Source organism: Uloborus diversus, chromosome 1 (genome assembly GCF_026930045.1).
Source record: "Uloborus diversus isolate 005 chromosome 1, Udiv.v.3.1, whole genome shotgun sequence".
NCBI classification, from domain to species: Eukaryota; Metazoa; Arthropoda; class Arachnida; order Araneae; family Uloboridae; genus Uloborus; species Uloborus diversus.
The window spans coordinates 79,138,366-79,154,594 of NC_072731.1; the positions used below are offsets into that span (position 1 = coordinate 79,138,366).

Genomic DNA, 16,229 nt, shown 5'->3' on the forward strand with positions numbered 1-16,229 from the left:
TGCAAATTAAGCATAATGATGGAAGTTGACTGAAATCTGCTTTATGGCACATATATGAAATAAAAAATATATTAATATTTTTTTTCGATTAAAGCTTGTAATACATTTTGAAGAAGCAACTTTGCAATTTTAGTATTTATCGCTGCAACTTACGTAGGAACTTAGCATAAATGGAATTTTACATTTTTCAATATGTGTGGGGAAATCAATGTAAACCTCTAAAATGAATTTTTTTTTTGGCTTTTTTTTTTAACCATTTTTTTTAAAAAACCGCATGGTTTTTTTTAAAAAACCAATTTGTTTAAACCATGGTTTAAACCAATGTGGTTTAAACCAAACAACCCTGGATTCAAGTCCAAGATTTTTCTGTGTAACACAATCTTTTATGAGCAAAAAATTATTTTTCCTACTAATGTATTAGGAAATGCAGAAAATGCAGTATAAAGTGAAAAAACAACTGTGATAATAAAAATTGAAATAGTGCACACTGTGGTATACATAAACTTACATGCACCTCCCTCTTCCTACTGCAAAACATATAAGTACACTGCCTTATCATAGAGTCACCGCACTAAATTTATAAGGTCAGCTTTACAAAATCCCAAAGAGACCTAATATTGAGGTCCAACTGTATTCAAGGTTATGAGAAGCAAATGAATGCAAGTGGACATCTTAAAGTTTTGAGTAAATCGCGTTTAAAGTTCTTTTTCATTGATTTTTTTTCATCATGCTGTATAGCCGCACCTTCTAGGGATGCCAGTACTATCTCTTGCCCCAAAGCAGTGAAAGGTTCTCATATCATTTGTTCTGGTTATCTGCGAATTTTTAATTTTGTCACTTGCATCTCTTTGCCTCATTTGAGTTTATAATCAAGATGTCTGAAATACAACCCTTAACAATAGTCAGCTGTTGCTGGTAAGCCTGCTTTTCCCCATACTGATTGGCGGTTTAATGAATTTTCAAATCCAGCTGCTCATGCATTGCATGTGACCTGCATTGAGTTGATGGCTCTTCCTACTTCAACCAGCATTGTCGGAAATGCTCTCATAGACATAGTTCTACGGGGGTAAGCTGCTAAACTAAGTTACATCTTTTTGCGTTTTTGTAACTTATCACTTGATGACATGCACCCTTAACTGGTATGCCATCAAGTGATAAGTTACATCTTTTTGCGTTTACCCTTTTTTTTTTCTCTGAAGTAACTTTTACTCTTTCAGCCCAGAACTTGACTGTGTTGTATTTTCATGTTGTAGTTTAACTTTTCTTTTCAATACTCTAAACTCTGAGTTGTAGATAACGCAATGTCATTATTGCTTCCTGCATTGATTTTTTGTTTAATTGAGTATAATTGAGTTAATTTTATAGAGAGGGCTTCTTCTTCTTAAATGTAGCATTTTTCAGATATTAGTTATATTTATCTGTACACCAAAAATATGGACTGAAGGTAAACAAATGCGCTGCCAGAAGTTTTGTCACTTTCACGGATTTTCTCTTAGGAAAAGAATAAACCTATTGGCATCTGCTTGACTTCTGATTTGCTATTGTCCAAGCCAAACACAGCGTTGACACCACCAAGTGGCGTATTTCTTTTTTTACATACAATCGTCTTGTCTTTTTTGTGAACGCTATATAAACTAGATGCATCTCTGGTATTCAGTCTAACAATATAAAATTATATTTTACATTATCATGTAATTTGTTAAAAAATGTTCTAATACCATAATCTAGTTTGTGCTTGAGTATTCTTTTATCAAATGTACTCATTGAAAAAGACATGACAACTGGATTAATCAATGCCTACCAAAATGTTTTCATAGTTTCAAAAGAAGCTCAATGTCTGATTAGTAACCAATGCAATATTATTCTCTCTTGAACATTGGAAGTAAAATTCAACATTACACCCCATTTCTTTTTTTTTTTTGTTTAAGTTTAAGTTACACATTCATTAAAAAACATTGTTCCTTTCGCTTAGGGGCTGTGTGCAAATGATGTCTCAATTTGAGAGGAGTGCATGATGTTGGGATATTGTGGCTGTTTGTGACAAGGGGGACAGAGGTGTGATATTGTTTTTTTTTTTGTAGCAATATACATATGAAAAACAGCATGGCATGGGAAAGGGTATGGTGAAGTATGACACAGGCAGGGATGAAATTCGTTGAAAAAAAGAAAAAAAAACATTCATAAACAGCCCTTGTTTATGAATGTATATTTAATAGAGTTACCATTCAATTATGGGAAGGAAAACACACTATTTACACATACTAGCCGCCAGGTGACTAAATTAGCCACCCTTAGTGGCAGGCGCTTTAATTTTGTTGAAATTTTGTAGTATTATATATTTTTCAAACTTTTTAGTTAACTGCCATACAATGTAATGTGTGTGTATTAATCGTTATTAATCATCTCTAAATCTTCACTTTTTAAATTTAAATTTTAGACGTGCTGTGACTTCACAAACCAACATTTTGACTTGGATGAATGCTGTCGGTTTAGTGCTTACTGCATTACCAGTACGTACCATATTTTTCCTTAAAGTAGTCTTATTTTATTTTTGTTTTTATAAGGACGTAACTGTGCAATCTTATTTGTGTTACATCACTCTTACCATGCAGTTTAATTTCTTAAGTTTGCTAAAGAGAAAATGCTGATAATCTTGAAAGTGATGTAAAATACACAATTTTGTCTGAGTTATAATCTATCAATTGTTTTTTAATATAACAGTGAAATCCTGTTGCAACAAACTTCAAGGGACTGAAAATTTTATTTGTTGGAAATCAAACAATGTAATTTAAATTACCTCAGGACTGAAAATAGATTTTGTTGCATTGGTATTCATTGTAACGGGTTTTCACTACATACTCTTCGATCAAACTGAATAGTATTGTCTGATAAATCGTGTAACGTCTTATGCATTTTATTGAGTTTGCGGCTGCAGTAGCCAAACTGGTACGTTGGCGCTCGCCAAATTGTCCTGTACCTTCCCGTATTGCAAACCCAAAACAAGCATAAATTCGAGTTCACGAGAAATGGCCTTCCCTTTTCTCACTTTTAGAATTCCAAGAATGTTGTGTGCCGTGGTTCTTGCACGCACGACACTCATAGAAATAATATGAGTTTACCTTTTTCAAATAAATTTTCAATGTTAATAAAAATGTTTTGAGTTCTAAATATTAGCGTGTTTTTTGTGACACAAGGAATAACAAGTTCTGCAACAATTTTATAAATGTTAGCAGTGTCATCAGTTTACACTATTTATAGATGATGTTGCATTAAGTGCAATTAAGTATTTATTCTTAAATTATCTTCCTGCTTTAACTTAAGATCTTAAGCATCTTTTGAAAAATAGATTTTTCGGTGTGTGTGTGTGTGTTCTCTTTTTTCCATTTCTGGGTGATAGAGTAATTGCAGTTTATGCAAACAAGGTTTTTCAGAATCTGTGGAGCAAACAATTTGGGTTCTTTTACTCTCACCAAATTTGGTGTGTCCATTTGCAGCTGGAAAATTTGTAAGCAATCACTTATGATTTGTGCTTGTATTAAAACTCATTTATTGGAACAATCAACCTGTTTCTCATATAGTGGTGTCTGCTGTATTGAATATAATCTCAACTAGCACTTTTTATTACTTTGTCTTAATAACAATCTTACTGCTTTATTTTATTGTGATTCCTAGTTCATTGTGCAATTTGTATATAATAATATTGTTAGTTTAATGCAGGGGTGAGCAACCTTTTTGGAAATAGGGCCACTTTCTGAAAGAAAAAGGTTCTGCATGCTATGCTAAATTTTTCTAATGCATTGAAAAAGATAAAGTGAAAAAATTTTCTTTTTGCACTGATTGTGCATTTTAGTTTTTAAACTTGTTTCTTTTTAGAAATGGTTTTAAAAATTACAAAAAGAGCATAGAATGGATTCTTAAACTGTCCTTCTATATCATTTAAAAGCCTCACCCCAACCTTAATAAAGTTTGATTATATAGGTGTTTTGATTCTTGCATATTTAATTCATAGAAATAAGATTTAAAAAAAAAAAACACTATCTAATACATACAAAAATTTTCATTTCATAATGGCATATTTTTTTTTCCCTTTGAAGATAAATTTACAGTAACAACAGCTAAAATTTATCATTATAGTTCAAGTGTTTTGGTTTTTTTATATGTAGTGTGTATAAAATGTGATTTTCTTGTAATGTTTGTAATTGATATACAGGGTGACAAAAAAGAACTTGGACACACATAATACAAAAAATTTTAATGCGGATGAAAATATTATGACCAAACTTCAGATTAATTATGAATTTATTATTTCATCTAATATATTTACAAATTTTCAAAGAGGTTACCTTAGACTTAATACAAAGCTTTAAATGTGTAGCAAAATTTTCAGCTATGGGCTGCAATGCACTTACTGATATTTTATCCCATTCCTTGCATAAGGATTTCTTTAGGGATGCCAATGTTTTTTGAGGTTTAGCACACACCCTTGTCTTCTGGATAGACCAAACAGAATAATCCATTGGGTTTAAATCTGGGAAATACGGAGGCCATTCTGAACCTCCAATGAAGTCTAGAAAATGTCTTGCACCAATCTTGAGTGCCTTAACTCTATGTGCAGGTGCCGAATTCTGTTGAAAGGTCCATCTTCTGTTTCAAAAGAACATTTGCGACCAAGGTAAGACAACATCTTCCAAAATGAGTTTGCGATATATTTCTTGATTATTTTTGTCCCCTGATCAGCAAAAACATGTGGTATTTTCCCCATCAGCACATATCCCACCCCAAACCATTACAGATTGGGGTCGTGGACACTGTTTAACAATGTAAGAAGGTCTTGAAGGCCGAGGTATGTGCTAAATTTTATAAAACTTAGGCATCCCTAAAGAAATTCTTATGCAAGGAATGGGATAAAATATCAGTAAGTTTCGGCCTATGGTCGGAAATTTTGTGACACGTTTAAAGCTGTGTTAAGGCTAAAGGTAGCCACTTAGAAAATTTGTAAATAATATACTAGACGAAATAATGTATTCATACTTATTTCAAGGTTTGGTCGTAATATTTTCTATCAATAAATTTATTATATATTATGTGTGCCTAAGTTGTTTCCTGTCACCCTCTAGTGTTTTTAATATTTCAGCTATTTATAAATAAGGAAAAGATGATAAAAAGAAGTTGTCAATCAATACTATTCAAATTTTCTTTCTTTTCATGATTTATGCTCAAGCAAAACTTATTTTATTTTACAAACGAATGAATAACTTGCTTAATATTATAGGAAGCATATTGGACTGTTCTCAATGATCGCATTTTGGAAATGATGCAATCTCCTTTATTGGCCAACCCCTCCCCAGACATTGATCCATTTCTTCTGTTTGATTTTGCTGGCAGTTATAAAAGCATGACAGACTTGCCATGTTGTTATTTAGTTGCATTGACCCATTCTGTGTGGTACCATGCAAGCATAGGTCAGATTTGCACTTTAACTGAGTAAGTTATTATTGTTTAATGTTTTTTTGATATATATTTTCTTATTTTGATTCTAATGATTTCAGACGCTCTTAGGTTATTTCTGGCAAGACCGTAACCAGAAATATTTTTCGGGAGGGGCGCAGATTTGCACTCACACACACACACCCATATATATATATATATATATATATATATATATATATATATATATACGACATAGGGACTCTAAAACAGACCATTTTTCCCGTATGTGTCTTTTTTTTACTGATGCAGCTCTTATGTTTTTGTCTCGTTTTTTTTATTGCCCCTGCTGTATTTATTTTTAATTTCATTTGTTATTATTTTTATTCACCTTTTCTAGTACTTAAGATAATAGGAAAGTGGCGCTTTAAGTGGGATATAAAATATCTATAGTTTCAGGGGGTTCGGGGGGGATTTTTGTAATATAGATATAAAAATCTGTATTTTGAGGCCTTTTATGGGAGTAATTGAAACTACAAAACTATAAAAAAAAAAAAAGGCAAACAAAACCTCTTAAAAGTTACACATTCTTTTGCAAATGAAGAGCAATCAAAATAAAACTTCTTGTTCGAAAAATCGTTGACATAAATCTACAGAGAGGGAAAATGAGGAAGAAGAAAAGAAGCACATTGTCACTTGCTCATATCGACTTTTAGTGTAGTTTGTTTTTGATCATTCCCCCCCCCCTCCCCTATTTTATTAAATGCCCTATAGTAAAAATTGTTCAAAATGGTTCGGAAGAAATGGTGCAGAGATTCAGAAAATAAGTAATGAAAGATTAATATTCTGGCCAGAGACAAAATTGACTTAATTTTTAAGGAATTTCAAAACCGTAAATAATTTTCAAAGACTCTAGAACAGTTGAAATTATTTAAAGCACTTCGTTTGCACTTTCCAGAAGTTGATTGCACAGTCTTACAAAATGATTATAACTTTGTAAGACACACCTGTGTTAACAACAAATGTAACGAAATATTTCTCAAAACAAACATTATTTTTTTAATCACAAGTAGTGCAGAAAATGAAATAGAGTAGAATAAGTGTTATATTTTTGCTCATGCTTAAGATATTAACACTATGCAGTAGAAGTAAGATAAAAACAAGCAATAACATAAGAACTTCCAAAATACTGAATTCAGTATTAAATAAATGGCAGTACAGTGAAACCTGTGTAAGTTGACCACTCGCGGTGCAGTACTTTGGCGGTCAACTTAGACAGGTGGTCAACTTATAAAGGGCGGTAATGGTTTTTTTTTTTTTTTTTTTGTCATTTCTTGAACCATGTATTAATTTTTTGAGGAATTCACCCTTACTCTTTCTGTTCAACTCCACTTTCATTTTTTAACATTATTGAAAGTGAAACAATAATTAAAAATACTATTCTAATACTTTTGTTATTTTCAACTTGTTTTTAACTATATTAGACACTGTAGTTTTAGAAATTCCATATATGCCAGCTATTTTTCTCTGGCTTTCTCCATTTTCAATTACTTTTAATATTTCATACTTTTTATTAATCTCAAGCTCCACTAACTTTCTTTTTGAAGCCTTTTTATGTAAAACTTATAGCACGAAGAGCAAGAAGCTCGACTCTCCCAGTTCATAAAGGCAAAATTAAAATGTCCTATCTCTTAATCCCTTGCACCAGAAACATGTAACTTTACTCATTCCTCATTAGCCGGCCCAGATCTGCATACCCGCAGTGTGAGGGGCCCGCGTCCTTAATGGGGCTAACGGCCCTAGGAATTGATGAAAAAATAGGGGGGAAAAATAGCACTAAGGCTTATTCGCTTTTCAAATAGACACTGCTCGCCACTAGGGAGAGGCCCTACATATTTTGTTGCAGTGGGCTCAAAATGTATAGATCCGGGACTGCTCTTTTTAGCAGTATTTCTGTGTTGCCACAACATATTGCAACTGAAAGAAAGGACTTTGAACTTTTCTACTGACAACTATTTTCATTGAACAGATTACAAAAAGCTGTCTCAAATAGAACAACAAATCAAAAACAAGTTTGGAGAATAAAGAGCAGCATAAGCTTTATGCTGCTGTTAAGTTCGTGAAATGCTATAGTATGTCATCAAAGCTTTTTTCTTTGAAAGCTAACCAAAAAAAAAAGATATTATTATTATTATTATAAATAAATAATAAAATAAAATAATATTCTGAAGAAAGTTTTAAAAAATAAACCAAGTGGTCAACTTACAAAGGGTTTTTTACAATACTCCAGACCAAATTTGGCGTACATTAGTGGTCAAGATAGACAGGTGGTCAAGTTACAGAGGTTTTCCTTCATTATATGAGATAGGGCTAATTCCGTTCCTGACAAAAGCGGTCAACATAGACAGGTGGTCAACTTACAAGGGTGGTCAACTTTACAGGTTTTACTGTATATGAAACATATCAGTCATAAAAATTTATCTTGTAAACTATGCTACAAAAATGCTAGAAATAATTTTTGCATTTTTTACACAGGATTTACAAGGAGCTGTATTTGGAACATCTTAGTAACCAGATACTAGTTTGGGAGGGGGGCAAGTCTACCAAGCTAACCAGAGGCCTGCTTTTGCCATGAATTGAATTAGAAAAGAAAGCAGGAAGTCTTAATAATTGTCTAAATTTCAAGTATGCTTTGCAGCTAATGACAACTGGAATTGCTTTTTCTGTATTTTTTTTAATTGTTCACTCGTTTAATAGATACAAAATTAAGAATAAAAGACTTTGTTATTTTCCTTTTCAGACATTAGAAAGTAAAAGAAAAAAAAACTTCTATTTTATGTTGCAAAACATTTCGGGGGGGGGGAGTCTTCTGGATACGGCCTTGATTTCTGGTTACATCTTTATGGTCTGATATCTTTTCCAATAAACAAAAAAACAAAAAAATCACAAATATAAACTTAATGAATTGTTAATCAGATTTTGGAAGAAGAAGTTTGAAAAACCCTTGGTAAAGCATAAAGGAAATCCCACTCATAATCCTTTCTTTAAAAAATGGATATTTACATTAATTGTACTATAAAATGCATTACAACCTTCACATATCTGTAGTTTATTGAAGGTAAGCATTAATTTTGTACTATTCAGTAATTCTACAGGTCAAATATTAAATTAACATCAATAGCATTTTACTTAACTTTGAATTAAAATAATAAAATGTAGGTGATATGTTTTGTGTGTATTTAGCTTTTTGTAATTGAGTTTCAAAGTTTTCAAGATTATGAAGTTATAAAAGAAATTGCTGTCAATTAGTTAAATGCAGTGGTGATGTCAACATTTTACATGACTTTTTGTACTAATTTTTTGTTGTCATTATATTGTACAAATATTTTCAAAACAGAACGAAATACATTTTCAATGTGTATTTTTGTCAAACCCTGTTCTGATCATGAAAATGCTTGAAAATATTATAGATTATTTTGTATTATTTAAGGCTCTGTTGTAAAGCTCTCTGTCTCCCTTTCAGTTATCTTTTTTCATATGTCTTTTTATGGAACTACTGTTGAAACAATATTAATTCTTATTTGGTGAGAATAGTCACAATTAAAAATTCAAAAATAATTATTCTTTTTTGTTACAATTACAAATTATTTTGTATTTTTAGATTATTTAAAAGAAAATTTAAACCAGCTGTAAAGACTGAAGAGCAATTTTTATTCCTTTGCCATTTGGTTGCACCATTTTTGCAAAGATTTCATATTGAAAGAACAAAATATGCAGCCGAAGTGAGTCTTTTGTTGTTGTTTTAATGTTTTGCCTCCCCCCCCCCTCCGACTATTTTTTCACATAGAACTAAAACTGCTCAAAATCAGAGTTTCATTTAGATAGTTGTAACAATGCATTAAATTTAAGACAGATGTTTTGCTGAGCAGGTGAGGTACCAACTGCTACTAGTTGGAATTTTGAACTTAGGTACAACAACAGTACAAACAAAAATTAAATTTGGCTCAATTCCATCCAAAAATTTTAATTATAGCTAGAATGGTTATGCAAGATCTTTATCCTTTTTCATCCCACCTACCCCTTTTTGTGTATTATTAACTATACACAACCACAATAAAAATTCATTTGTTTTATTTAAATGTGTTACAGTAGTTGAAAGTTCACTGTTAAAGTTCAATTACAAATAACCTTAACTAAAATTAAAGACATGTGATTTTATTTTAATGATCATTTAATTAAGTGTTTATTAATGAGCGTAAAATTTAAAAAGGCTCAAGAAGCATTTAGAACTTATGAAGTATGTCATGCTCAAGCAGTGAGTTAGGGACCATTAATTAATTACGTAATGATGATTTTGGCAATTTTGACACCCACCCTTCCCCCATGTAAGGGTTCATATGATTTTCAAACCCCTTCCCCCATTCTTACTAAAACTCCCAGTTTGACATTCATCGAAGATTTTTATTTTTTAAATATATGATGCGGTATGAATTAAAAATAAAATGTGCCATACGTAGTGTGATTCTTTTATTATATTTTACACTATTCATTCTTTGTAAAACAAGTAAAAAACAACTCATCCTAATACGTTTTTTACCTTCCAAATGAAATATGATCCCTGCCAAATCACTTGTCCGCGCAATTTCTAATATATTACGTAAATGGAAATATTTGGAAAAATATTGTGTAAAAATAGGTTTGAAGACCCCCCCCCCCCCCTCCCTCGGGAACCTTACGTGAATGGGATTGCGGGAATAAATGGCCCTTTGCCGCTCTTAAGACAGGGCTAAGGCCCAGAACTAAATGTCATATACCAACAACCTGGTTATCACATCTAGAGACTGCACTGCTGTTTCTTCCTTGTTATGGACTCATCAGTCTGGAATAGTGAGTAACCAAGCTGGGGGCAGATGTCATCTCATTGTACCTGAGAGTGCCAGCAAACTGGTAAAAAAAAAGACTTATATCAACAGCGAGAGTCCACAGCCGTTGTGCGGTTTCACTCTTATTAATTTATGAATCCTTTTCCTTGTCATTCAAAAAATTTAAATTTTGTGTGTTCTGAAACACAAAGTTCATCTTTAATATGAGGTCTTGTTTGATCATAAAATGATGATTTTAGTTGCTTATTCTCATTTTTTCTTTAGAAGAATAAATGAATTCTTCATTATAGATAACAGTGGAGCTCTATGAGATGCTTGAAGCAGTGGATAAGAACTGTGAGCAAATGAGATTCATCGATTCTGTGTGTGACTTACTGTATCCTTAAAAGCTGTTTTTCTCTTTTTTATTATTTTTCTTCAAAATATTTTTTCAAAACTTTTTTTTTCCTATGGTTGAATGAATATTTTATGTATTTTGCCATAGTATTTAATAGTTTATTTGTATTGTAACGGATTCGGTGCGACTTCCACTTTCTTGAAATGAAGATACAGTTCTTGATAAAAACACAGGAGCTTTATTTACACTATGTACAGGAGAAATCGTTAACTGCTAAATTAATCATCAGCAATTAAGCAAATATCACTCAACACTGTAAACTTAACGGTTACACACGTATTTACTTCCAAATACGAAAACAACACAGCGAACTATAAACAGAGCAAATACGCTCTCAGTTCGAAATCTCAATCGAAACTCACTCTTTATCCAGCGTAACGGTTTATATACACACCGAAAGAAATCTCTCAAATATTCCAAACGCTTCTGGAAAATAGTAGACCGTTATCAAATTTTATCAATGAACAAAAAAAGAAATAGGGGGTCGTATACTTTAGCCATATGTTAAGGGGTTGTATATTCATTAGGGGAAACTATTTACAGGTTACGTTACTACAATAATTACTATTTACAGGATTTGTAACAGTATGTTATACATATAAGTGTAATTATTAATTTGAAGTAAGAAATTGAAAAATTGTCTGAACTGTGGGATCGAACTAGAAACCTTTAAATCAACCAAGAAATAGAGAAAATCCAAAGATCCCTATTTCCATCCCATGCTCAGGTAATTTTTCTCTTTTCTTTCTCATTTAATAATAATATTAGCGATTTGTTAAACATTGAGTGTGAATGAGTTGTAAAAGGCTCAAGTAGCCAGACCAGCCAGGCAACATACTCATACATTCAAGGGTGCCCATTAGGGTGGAGTGAAAAAAATGAATTTTTGACTTTCTGAAACGGGTGGGTACCTTTCAATTATTGTGTATGAGGCTTAGTAACAAATCTGTGAAATATCTCATTTTTACGACCTCATCTATTAAATTTACTCATGTTATTAAATGACAGAACAATGCCTGAAATATACAAAGAACTTTTTAAAACCATTTTAGATAATGGTTCAAGTCTTCCACCAATGTATAGGGGGTTTGTATATTACAGAACTCCACGCTTGTCTGCTTGTTGACAACTCCATGTCGGTTCAGTATGTTGAAAATATCGGACATTTCAAGAGATTTGATTTCATAAACTTTGGGCAAAATGCGCAGATTGAAACTATAATTTAAAATTGTTAAAAAAAATTCTTTGTACATATTAGGCCTTCTTCTGCCATTTAATAACCACCCGTCATCATTTATTTCATTTCTAATACTGGATTTTTTTTTTTTTTTTTTGAAAAATCTGAAAAAAAAAAACAAATTTTAAGTCAAACGTGCAGATTCAAGATGACGTCATAAAAATGAAATATTTTACAGATTTGTTACTAAGCCTCATACACAGTAATTGAAAGGTACCCGTTTCTGAAAATCAAAAATTCATTTTTTTCACTCCATCCTAGTGCCTATCCCTCCAAGTTCGATCCCAAATATCCATTTTGACGATCCCCGAATTAATTGCAACAAGTTTTCTAATGACTTATATATGTGCATGTGTATCTCGCATAACTCAAACACAGTATGTTCTAGAAAGTTGAAATTCAGTACGTAGACACCTAGTGGGGTCTAGTTGTGCACTTCCCCTTTTGGTTGCATTCGGATGTTCCAAAAGGGGGAGGGTCTTTTACATCTTTTTGGGGGAAACCATTGTTAATTTCAATGCAAGCTCAAGTGGTGTTATAATTTGGCAAACACTTGGTGATATATCATCAAACTTTTTCGCCAACTTGGCGACGAATTTGGCGTTTTTTTTTTAAAAATATGGTTTCATTTTGACCACTATTGGCTATATTTAGAAAGTTAACCATTGAATCACATTAAATGCACAATATTGGAAAAATTAATTTGTATAAAAACTTTTTTTGCTTCATTTCGCACCAAACTTGGGTTTAAAAGACTTAAAGTTTCTTTACTTACTCCCAGGCACTATTATCATTAAATCGCGTAAAAGGAAGTCATGTGATGGAAGTCATGATCAAATATTTTTAATTATTTATTTACTTATTTTAAACTAATATTATTATTTTTTTTTACTAGAAAAGCTCCCTGCAACATCAATAACACAGACACACATGCACACAAAATATATATAATTAAATCAATAAAATGAAATCTTTAGTTTAAGCTAAAAATAAATCAACAAATAAATAAATTTTAAAATAAAAAAATCCCACCTAAAAATCTAGATGGCCCATCTTACACCATAATCTCCCCCCTCGTGAGCACACCTGCGTACATCAGTTGACTTCATAAAGGTCACTATTGCATCACATATGAGTACTTCTAAACAAATCCTTTAGTGTATTTTGGTACTGTAACACGTTTTTTTTTCTGAAGATAAGTGCTATATTTTTATTCTGCCGCTGTTGTTGGTAATTTTATGTTTATCATTGACATTATGAGGCCGTTTACGTTGACCAGAAAACTGGCTCATTTTGCAGGTTTTTTCAACCTACTCAGCAGATGGAAAGCAAAACGAGTTTAGTAATGTATCCCCATTGCCAAATTCTAGTTATTAATTGCAATTCCTTTGTAACTGTGGTCTGTGGTGTATTATTGTAAGTTGGACATTGTTTTGTATTTTTCTTTTTACTTTGAAGTTGGAACTGACTTTCAGAGAGTTTATTCACATTTGTCCAAATTTATGTCAATAGTACTATACTTTAAATGCTTCCAACATTTTTTTTTTTGTAAATGAAATGGAGCTAATTTTGCAGTTATTTTTTATGTCAGTTACAAGCAGGGGTGAAGTTTTAATACTGTTGTAAATTTATTTAAAAAAATACTCATTATGATGCAATACTGACTCTTATGAAGCCAACTGATATCATAATAAATGTTCATTTAAATCAAAGCATTAACAAATATGGATTATTTTCTCCAGCAATTTACTGAAAAAGTGTCAAAGAAATATTTTTGTATTTTAAGAGTAAGTTTTTATTTATTTATTTTTTTTTTTTTTAATTCTTTATTTGCAAATTAGACAGTTTTATGCAAGTCTGACAGTTTTCTAAACTTAATCTTGTGTTTCAAGTTTCATTTAGGTGGTAAAAAGAAAGGAAAATTATGCCCGCCCCGATTATTATTACTTCTTTTAATTAATTTTTGAAATTATTTTTAAAATTTTAGAATTAGTAAAGAAAATGTCAAGACTTTTTACTGCTGTTCTTAATCTAAAAATTTATGAAAAAAATCTTTGACTTATTTCAAGCTATCATATCAAATACATGTTTATTGGCGATTCCATCAAGAATGAAGTTGAAAGGATCATCCGAAATTTGAGACCAGCTATTCAAAGGAAATTACGGTTCATTACTCATTTGAATATAGATGAGATATCAATGACATAATCATACTGCAATGTACATTTGTAAGCTATAAAACTATGAAAATATTAACTGCTAAATAGCATTTATCTGGTAAAATGTTATGGAACATATGCTGCATCATTGAAAGATTTTTGTGACTACAATACATGTTACAATTTTCACTGTGTATATACTCATTTTTTAAATCATTCAAAATAGCATCTAATTTAAAATAATTTTTCTTTTAATTGCAGTTTTTTTTAAAGTTTATTTTATTAATACATTTAATTTAAACTTATTTTAAAATACTGTATTTTCCCCCACTTTTGTTTAACTGTATAAATATGACCACAGCTATAAGGCATTTTAATATACAAATGAGCTATAGTGATATTTTTTGAGCATAATTCTACTCTGTACAGTTTGTTACTTTTAATAAAAGTTTCATCTTACGATTTGTTATCTTTTATATTAAAATTTACCTGTAAGCAACAAACACTCCACATTTTGTCCATTTGGGCTACAGCTGGATTGTTCAGCTTAATCAGTGCTGTAGTTAGAGGGATGCAGGCACATTTAAGCTCCCTTTACTCCAGTTCGGACTAAGGGACATTTCAAGCCGTCTAATTGGTTGTTCTGGATGGCAATCAAATTTATGACATAATTACTTTTATTCAGTCTGAAACACTATATTTCTAACTTATAACTTCTGCTGAATATGAATTTTCATCCTAGAAGATCTCTAACCATCTCTTAGAAAGTATGAAAAACTACATTTAACAAACTAATTAGAATTTGAATTATAATCAATTTTTAAATACGTCTCTTTGTAACTTACTTTAAACTCTTGTGTTTTTTTTAACATTCCTTATAATATTCAAATTTTGTAGTTAGTAATAAGAAATTTAGAAATATTTCTTTGTGATGAAATCACTGACAGTTAAAACAGCCAATATTTTATAATTACATGCCCATACTTGATGATTGCTTACGTAAATTAAATAAGTAATTTAAAATTTTTCTTTCTCAATTCCTACAATTTTTATAATCATATAAATAAGGCCCAAGTTACTGTTTATTATTATAATTCTAAAGAAAACCCTTCTGGTTACAAAAAGATTTTTAGTTAAAAAGAAAAACATATTTTTAAACTTTTGCACTTATTCCCTTTGCATATTTTGGCCCATTAATACATATTTTGGTAAAATCAAACTTTTTTAATTTCACAGATTTTTTAAAATTATATCAGGTTGGTTTTTGATCAATCTATAACTTGCGAAAAAAATAATAAACTTATACTGGTTGCATAATTTAAGGGAAAAATTTAAAATATTGTCATGAATTCAAAAACCACGTGACTTTTTTCTATTTCATTCACAAATCCATGTAAAAAATTATTTAACGTAAGTTAATAGTTTAATTGCTTTTCTGTTTTATTTTAAGTTTTTCTTACAAACTGCAAGAAAACGAATCATCGTTCTCACTAACAAAAGTTCCTTTTCCTATAGTACATTACTCTCCTAATTCCAAAGTTCATTTCCTTGAATCCCAAATTATGATTATCACTGTGTAATAGTACAGGGCTTCGCAACCGGTGTGCCAAGGTATTTTCGTAGTTATATAATGAAAAAAAGAGTCTTGATGCATTTTATTTTCAAGTTCCAACTGAATAGCGACATACCCAAATAGCGGAGAAGCGAGACTTGCTGCCCTACCTCTTTTAAATAAACTTCTTGTGATCCTATTACTTTCAGTTTTTGAAAACGGATTCTAATTTCCATGAAGTCCACTAATTAAACAGAATTTTCTTTAAAATCTTTCGCAAACAGGAGTATTGCATTGCCCCCTCCCCCAGGCAGGGATTGTGCCCTCCCGGCCAGAATTTTAGCCCCAGCTTCAGCTTTTGTTTTCCTCTTTTCCAGTTCAGATACTAATTTCATTTTATGGTAGTTTCTCAAAGCTCGATTGTAAGGCTTAACAAAATAAAAATTAAAAGAAAACAAAAAATTTAAAAAGCAAAAACAAAATCTGGGACGAGAATGTTTTCGGTTATTGCTGTTTGAACAATTCTGAGAGTAAAGCTGAGAGTGCAGCTGTCTTTGCTTTTACCTGTTGCATA

At 31.2% G+C, this 16,229-nt stretch overlaps 1 protein-coding gene across 1 annotated transcript in view; it reads left to right on the top strand.

Moving 5' to 3' along the window:
* The window catches only part of LOC129234670 (mediator of RNA polymerase II transcription subunit 23-like), a 125,640-nt gene extending 111,078 nt beyond the window's left edge, over positions 1-14,562 (top strand). The window contains exons 29-34 of the mRNA XM_054868714.1: positions 907-1,066; positions 2,438-2,510; positions 5,273-5,484; positions 9,089-9,209; positions 10,601-10,686; positions 14,014-14,562. Of these exons, the coding sequence (XP_054724689.1) occupies positions 907-1,066; positions 2,438-2,510; positions 5,273-5,484; positions 9,089-9,209; positions 10,601-10,686; positions 14,014-14,152 (791 nt within the window). The 3' untranslated portion in view covers positions 14,153-14,562. The remainder of the gene's footprint in view (positions 1-906; positions 1,067-2,437; positions 2,511-5,272; positions 5,485-9,088; positions 9,210-10,600; positions 10,687-14,013) is intronic.
* Positions 14,563-16,229: the final 1,667 nt, after the last annotated feature.